We start from the raw sequence: 8,292 nt of genomic DNA, 5'->3' as shown, positions 1-8,292 counted from the left end.
AACTTTAAACCGCATAAACACATTTCATTACACCAAATACACAAAATAATGTTCTTTTTAGCAACATCATATGACCCCTTTAAAGAAACACTGTAGCTAAAAGTCCTACCGCCAGACCTGGAGATCGGCTGAATGGATTCGAAAACGGTAAAACTCAACTGTTTAACTCTAGGGGAGTTGGAAAATGAGCCTATTTTCAAAAATAGTGAAGTGTTCCTTTAAGTCATTATTCACTGATAAACTTTCCCTCCAGTGAGCTGTTAACCACTGTGATCAAATGATTGAATCAACGAGCTGAACTCAAGAACCAAATCAGTCAATTTGTGAATGTGAATGAATCATTCAGATTGGGTTTGTGAACCAGATGAAACAAATTCTAATCATTAATTGAACATAGACTCAAAATTGGTACTTCTTCCATTAACTAATGAAACTGTTTAACTCTAGGGGAGTTGGAAAATGAGCCTATTTTCAAAAATAGTGAAGTGTTCCTTTAAGTCATTATTCACTGATAAACTTTCCCTCCAGTGAGCTGTTAACCACTGTGATCAAATGATTGAATCAACGAGCTGAACTCAAGAACCAAATCAGTCAATTTGTGAATGTGAATGAATCATTCAGATTGGGTTTGTGAACCAGATGAAACAAATTCTAATCATTAATTGAACATATCAGACTCAAAATTGGTACTTCTTCCATTAACTAATGACGTTTAGTGAATAACTGCCTGTCCATCACACAAAGATATCGTAAGACTTACAGTAAAGCAAACAAGTCATTTAGACTTCATTTATAATCATTTTGCATCTTTGCATTCAAGCTTGAAAGCTTCAGTTATTGTTCACTGTAGTTGCAAGAAAAAAAAGACCACAAAAATCAAGTTTTCAAAATGTCTCTTTGTTTTCTATGGGGGAAAAAAGGAACTCAAACAGTAGGTGAATAAATGCTGACAGAATTTTCTCTAATTTTGATGTGATTAATTCTGTTTCTATAGAGTTGAATGTTTAATTGGTTTGGTTGAAAATTGTCGCTCTAAAACAAATCAAACTTTTAGGCACACACGCCTCTCTGAGAACAACTGTAAATTAAGCTTCTAACATTCTCATTCTAACATTCTTCAGACTGGAAAAGCAACTTTGTCTGCAAGGACAGATAAAGGAGGATCACTCAAGCCTCGAAGCAAGAACAAATCTTCAGCACAACCACACCAACAGATTGCGGCTATGTGCTTAAGGAGTTTTCCTTCCTCTCTCACAATCCCAACACCTCTGAAGACATGCAAACATCACTGTGTCTGTCAATTCCAGAGAAAACAGATTCAGATAAGCCTCATGATAACAGGTACTTGGTGAGCTTGTTTGTTAAGGAAAAATTGAGACCAGTGATGGTGTATCCAAGCATAAATCAGCACTTCAAGCGAAATGAGGTTCCTACAGGAAGGCACCTTGAGTTATTGCACAATGCCAATCACAAGGCTTTACCAACTACTAAGATCTGAGAACAAGTCAAAAGCCGGTTTTCCACCCACCTGTGGCTGTGAAAAAAACACTCATCATCTTGTCAAGAACCATCATGACTCTCTGTCTGTTGAATGTGCATTCATGTTTAGACCTGTCAAAGGGTGAGTCTGTTATATCCGCAATTAAATTCCTACCGCTTTCCTTTCTGTACCGTTCACACAGCCAAAAAGTTCAATTCAACTATGTTTAATATGTTCAAAGACTATTTTTTTCATCTATGAACCATATTTTGTAGTCTTGTGCATTAAATCCAGCTCACTGTCTGTACTAGCGTCCTCATACACTATAATCTCACTATTCATATGAAGAAACAACCTGCAGAGCAACTTCATGGGTGGGAAAATAACTGTAGAAGTTCCAGTAACACTCATGAAAACACACAAATCAGCCTAATTTCCAGATTTAGATTAGATCTATCAATCTGAATTCTGTTAATGACTAATGAAAAGTTAACCAAAGGTTTTGCACTAGTTTTATATTGTAAACAACAGTGAAGTAGCATCTAAAGAATGAAAATGAGCTCAACTGTAACGACTGTAACGTTACAAAGAAAAAATGCTCAATATATGCAAAAATGATCAGAGATTAAGCTTAATGGTGGAATATATGACAACAAATAAGTTTAAAACAAATTGTAAAGAGAATAAAAATGCTTAATAATTGTATTATTATTTGTAAAAAAATATATATATATATATTTGGAAATAAATGAGGTCAAATCAACTTATATGAAGAAACAACCTGCAGAGCAACTTCATGGGTGGGAAAATAACTGTAGAAGTTCCAGTAACACTCATGAAAACACACAAATCAGCCTAATTTCCAGATTTAGATTAGATCTATCAATCTGAATTCTGTTAATGACTAATGAAAAGTTAACCAAAGGTTTTGCACTAGTTTTATATTGTAAACAACAGTGAAGTAGCATCTATAGAATGAAAATGAGCTCAACTGTAACGACTGTAACGTTACAAAGAAAAAATGCTCAATATATGCAAAAATGATCAGAGATTAAGCTTAATGGTGGAATATATGACAACAAATGAGTTTAAAACAAATTGTAAAGAGAATAAAAATGCTTAATTGTATTATTATTTGTAAAAAAAATATATATATATATATTTGGAAATAAATGAGGTCAAATCAACTTGACTATGAAGAGAAAGAATTGCTCAAAACATGCAAAAACGACCATAAATTAATTAGTTTCTTTGACAAAATATTGCAGAAGGAAAACAACAACAACAAACAGTTACATGAGTCCATATGAATGAAGGAACCAAAGTGTTCTTTTTTTAAAGGATTTTTTAAGTCTTAAAAAATAAAATTATTACATAACTGTAGTTAAAATAATTCTGTACACCTGCTGAACTATAACTAGCTCCAGAACATATTAATGCCACAGTGTTATAACTATTGCATTACTTTCAAATACAAACAAATGCTCTGAAGAGGTGAAAAATGCACTTACCGCTTATTAAAATGCCGAGTGCACGTTTGTTTTGAGGTTTAATGCTGTTGTAGGCTAGTAGAACTCACATAAACACATGAAAGCTCCCGCTCACTGACTGACTGACTGATGGAGCTGTAGATCGGACTGAACCAAATCACCGCTGCGAGGGGGGAGGTTTCATTACACCGCACTAACCAACACATTACTACTAATTTAAATAAGTAGCATTTGTCAGCGACAACAATAAGTGCACAATAAAACTGAAATAGTGAGGGAAATCTGCAAAACTCTGGTTGTCCGTGGTGAAAACCTATATAAATAATCCCCCTCCGCTAAATTCATGAATATGTATGACCCTCCTTTAAATTGATATACAACAATAGTATGTGTGAATGTGTATAACTGTACACTGCATTTTGTTGCTGTGATGAAATAATGCAGTAAAGTGCGATTTGTATAAATCGAGTAAGTGTAAAAGGCATTAATTACTCAAGGTTTTACTACAAGCTTGTTTACTGGTCATGCAGGCCTTGTAAAACACGTTGCTGAACTACAAAAATTCACCATGAAAAAACTGCTTTCGCCTAAAAACGTAGTTGATCATCGAACTATTGTGGTTTTTGTAAGCTTCTTATTATAGTCATATAATCCATTTTTACGACCATAATAAGAAGTTACAACCAGTCAAGGATCCTGAAACCTTCTTTTCACCAGTCATAAAAAATAAATAACATCAAAGAACATGAAACCTCTTGCATTCTCAAATAAACACATAAATTAAAATATAAATAAAAAGTTAATAGATCTTGTAGCCTTCTTATTATAGTTATTGTTAGATGTCTTGACAAACTAATAACATGTTTATGACTGTAATAAGGTTACAAGCTGACAAGGATCCTGGAACCTTCTTACCAGTCATATAAATATATATATAAATAAAAGACCATGCTAAATAAATAAATACATAAATATTATTCTGAAACTTTACATTGATTGAAAGAAAGCCCATATTGGTTTATGATTTTAAAACAGTAACATTATCTGTAGTAGCTACATTATTTTAGTGGAAATTATGATTATTTTCCAGTGAAATATGGTGAGTGTGTTGCAGTATAGGCTCATGAATTAACGGGCAGCTGTGTGCCAGTGTGTTGTTCACCATATGTGCAAAACTGTGCAGAAATCTTTTTTCCTCACTTCAGCAGGGTTTCCTCTTCTTTAAGCAATAACAATGAAACCTGGACCTGCCTGGGTCAGATTAAATCCATAACAATCAGATTACTAATCAAGATCAGCATTAACCTGTCTGAGATTACACTAATTCAGGGCAGCGGAGACCACCGCCATCCCACAATTAACCACCCGAACATCTGATCATACTGCAGAATAAGATGAGCCATGCCGTTTGTGTTTGTGGGGTGATTAAGGGTCTGTTAAGGGTCACGACAGGCCATTAGGGATTATCCTCTGTTTCCATTGTGCCAAAAAGATGTCCGCTGTCTTGCCAATTTCAGCCTCTTAATGGTCTCCAGGAAAATAGCTGTGTGCGGTTTTCAACCAGTGACCCCTGCTGTGATCATATTCACATGACCTTCGATCTCTGGCTTTTTCTCTGCCCGGACCGCATGACATCATCCCGCATCACTGTCCGGCACTCGGAGAGGGCGTCTGGAGAGCTGGGGGTGGTGCTGCTCAACAGGCTGCTTTCATTCAGGTCTTTAAGGTTTCCATGGTGACCCCACATTCCAAAGATCAGCTGGTTTCAAGAGGCCACATGCAGCAAAAACACTATAGAGGGGGAAAACATTCCTATTATACATGATCATTCAATGCAAGATGAAAAAAATTTGTTAGTCAGACTAAACAAATAGGATTTGATAATTCACTATGATGTTTCAAGAAAGTAAAATAAAAGAATAAATAAAATAAAAAATTTTAGGCAACATTTCTCATTTTCATTTAGTCAATTTAAATTAATACTTAGTAAAAATGATATAGACATAGACAAAAAGTAAAATAAAAAATTTAAATAATTATAATAAAAAAAAAATTAAAAATGGAAAATATAACAATTCAAAACTAATTCAAAATAATATATATAAAAATAATAATAGTACCTCAATTAAACTAAAATAATGCTGCTAGGTATAATGAAATGCATCAGAACAGTATAAAATGTCTTTCATTCTGAGACCTAGTAAACAGTGCCATCTAGAGAAGAAAATGTGTCAATGACTCTTTTTCATACAAGGACAGTTCATAGACGGATCAAAAACACAATAAAAGTATCATAAAAGTGGTGTGTTATATAATAAGTATTACATTATCTTGTATTAGTGTTCACATTAACTTAAGGCATTAATGTTTCTTACACAATGCTTTTGTATGACTTCAAAAAAAACTCATGATATAAGCGCACAAGTCATCACTTGAAATCAAGTCACAACTGGAATAAATTTACAAATAAATTTACAAGGGGGATTGTAATTACCTACCATTATGGAACTTGGCTTCCACAGGTTTTGGAACTATTCCTTTAATTTAAAATAAATACAGTAATCCATGAAAACAAAGCTTCTATTAAAAAAAAGAAAAAAAAAAAGAGAAAAAACATTTATTGCGAATACATTTAATGAAATGTGGAGTCCATGTTACAAAACCATTTTAACAAAAACAGGATAATTTCAATGTCTTCTTTAAAGTATTTTTGCACACAAGCATCAACAAATTCCTCCATAGGAAACTGAACATAAATACTCTCCCACAGCTATGTGATCCGATTACTAGTATTTGTGCTGTTTTAAACTGACTAACCATCTAGCCCACACACCCGGCCCATTGTTAATTAGTTACCTGTATCCCCTGTAAAAATAAAAAATAAAAATACTAACATGCTAAGCGTTCGTTTTCTCCACCCAACACCAGGCTGGGTCAAGATGGGCACCAGAGACATCGTATAAAACCAACACACGGTCCAAGGCTGCTTCGTTTCAGCTACAATCACGTTCGTCTAGGTTCAGGAAGCCTTTGACGTTGTAATAAAAATTTTTTTTAAAAATGCGTAGTCAAATGGCATTTTCTTAATAGAAAATATGTTTTATGCAGTTCGGATGCAAGCCAAACCTAGATACCAAACGTTCAAGTGAACATGCTTTTACCATGAAAACGACCTGGATTTCCTCCCCGAATAAATAGTTCATTCTTTTTTTAGCAGCTACATTTCCAGTTCAGCATAAGATAGTTTAATAGAATGAATTGTTAAATGAAAATGGTAAAATTTACGTTGTACATAAATAACACTGAAAAAAAAAATACCACAAGGAGGTTTGATTTTCTTAATAATGAATAAACCATTAAAATAAAAAAAATAAAAAAAAACATTTAAGAAAATGGCAGTAGAAAAATAAAAACGTTAAGTTCCACATTCACAACAGACTAAATAGAAACTAAATCAACAACAAAAATAACACTGATATATTTTGCTTTACCTCCAAGAGCATACTTAAAACTGTGAGGAAAGAATAACCAGAAAAACATCCGTTTGCAGTGAGGTATTCGCTTCTGATCTAGCAAGGCTACTGAAAAAACTTGAGCCCTGCCACCAGGAAGAACTTTTCCAGGAAAATCTCAGAGTCCAGGACGGCGATGTGGGCTGCCCGGCCAATCAGGGAGTTGGCGGTGTTGGGCAGCGCATGGATGACATCGTACCGCACCAGGTTACAGTCCTTCTGAAGCACAGGAAGTAGAAGGTTCTCGATCATCTCAGCATACACTGGACCTGATCACACAAGAAGATGAAGAGGTAAAGAACCAGGAAAAGGAGAGAAATATGTTGTTAGAAGCAGTAAAATTATCCTAAAAGCTTGGACATTGTCCCTAAGATCTTGATCCTTGCTAAAAGTATTAACTTAAAAAAAATAAATAAATCTCACTGACCCTAAACTTTTGAATACTAGTAGAAGTCATTTGGGTTTGGAATGAGGGTAAATAGATGGTCTTAAAACAACTCTTCCTTTAATTCTCACCAGTCTGTTTGTCCTTTAAGGCTGTTTTGCACATCTCGATTCGAGCAGAGTGATAGGGGACATATCTGTCCTGAAGAGACCCCACCAGCACCACGTTCTTAAAGAACTGAAGACCTGAAACAGAGTTTGAGGGTTTGGAAATGGAGAAACCCAAACTAGCATCAGCTTGGTGGAATCAAAATAACGTCACACTCACCAGCTTTCTTGCTTAGCTTATAGAGGAAGGTCTGGCGTGGGTCAGAGTGGTCGCGACAGGTCAGCTGCAGCAGAGAGCCAGATTTCTTCCACTTCTGCATAAACCACAACCCTGACGCAGAGAAAAACGAGAGAGTGGTTCCTAAAAACAGTTGAAAAGGAATAGCTCATACTGTCATCAGAAAACTGCTGAGTTCATGCGGATGGGTTACCGGTATTGACGAGGGCTGAGCTGTTGTACAGCGTGCCGAGATGTGGTCCAGACAGAGACAGAAACGTGTGCAGTCTGCTGAGATAACACTTAAACCTGGGCCTCGTCAGCACTGAGCGCACGATCAGATTTCCCAGAGAATGACCCACAAAACTGTCAAAGACAACATGGTAATTCTGTCATCCCAAGGCAAGATGCGTTTTAGCTTTGACAAACTCGTATTTTTCAACTCACGATTTATCAACAAGGTCAAATTAAAATTCAATTAGAGGCCCAGTGCAAACTGGCACACTTGGATTAACCTCCACTTGCAAGTCTGTAAAATTCATTTTAAATTCACGTTATTTGTCATTTTGTGGTGCAAAATGGTGCTCAAGTGTGCTCCCTATAAGGCCAGAATGAACACGATGCACACAGTATTAGGACAGAGCCAGGGTCAAAAACTGACCAAGGCTCAGGGCAAAAAGAGCCCCAGGTATTTAAACGTGTCCCTGTGGTGAATTCGTGCGTGGGTTTTTTTTATGTCTAGTGTTTTGACACAACAGCTGTATTTAATTTATTTAATAGAAATATGCAAGATAAATGGACAAAACTGTCAAATGCCCTCAAGATCAATCATCATGGCTCCTTGATAATACAAGAAATGTCACACTGGACAGGGCCGTTAAAAATGTTGTCTGTAAAAATACTGAGGTGCTTTTTCATATCGGAGTTTTACTTTCTCATATATTTGAGTTTGAGGGAAAGATGTTACCTTATCTTGGAAACTGTGAGGTTGTAGATTTGTATGTACTGCACAATTTCGTCCAAAAGTCTGTCAGTCATGGACTCAAAATCAGCAAATGTGTCATTCTTGAATAATAACCAAAGAAATTAAATAAGGTTAAT

At 35.5% G+C, this 8,292-nt stretch overlaps 2 protein-coding genes across 7 annotated transcripts in view; both read right to left on the bottom strand.

Annotated features, from left to right (window-relative positions):
• The window catches only part of LOC107736845 (FERM domain-containing protein 6-like), a 21,877-nt gene extending 18,140 nt beyond the window's left edge, over positions 1-3,737 (bottom strand). For both annotated transcript variants that reach the window (XM_016548205.1, XM_016548206.1), the window contains exon 1: positions 2,992-3,737. The gene's annotated coding sequence lies outside the window, so the exon portion shown is untranslated. The remainder of the gene's footprint in view (positions 1-2,991) is intronic.
• A 106-nt stretch (positions 3,738-3,843) lies between these two features.
• Positions 3,844-8,292, bottom strand: part of LOC107736843 (protein FAM135A-like) — a 29,436-nt gene continuing 24,987 nt past the window's right edge. For 4 of the 5 annotated variants that reach the window (XM_016548202.1, XM_016548204.1, XM_016548201.1 and 1 more), the window contains 4 exons: positions 7,406-7,557; positions 7,195-7,305; positions 6,999-7,112; positions 5,562-6,751 (listed from right to left, as the gene is read on the bottom strand). In XM_016548202.1, the coding sequence (XP_016403688.1) occupies positions 6,549-6,751; positions 6,999-7,112; positions 7,195-7,305; positions 7,406-7,557 (580 nt within the window). In that variant the 3' untranslated portion in view covers positions 5,562-6,548. Of the gene's footprint in view, positions 4,762-5,561; positions 6,752-6,998; positions 7,113-7,194; positions 7,306-7,405; positions 7,558-8,292 lie in introns of those variants that run through there. The other variant, XR_001639747.1, reaches the window with a different exon arrangement.

Source organism: Sinocyclocheilus rhinocerous, unplaced genomic scaffold, assembly GCF_001515625.1.
Source record: "Sinocyclocheilus rhinocerous isolate Xijiao unplaced genomic scaffold, SAMN03320098_v1.1 scaffold1214, whole genome shotgun sequence".
Taxonomy (NCBI): Eukaryota; Metazoa; Chordata; class Actinopteri; order Cypriniformes; family Cyprinidae; genus Sinocyclocheilus; species Sinocyclocheilus rhinocerous.
Note: the sequence above shows the minus strand (reverse complement) of the source record. Positions and strands in the feature narration are given on the sequence as shown.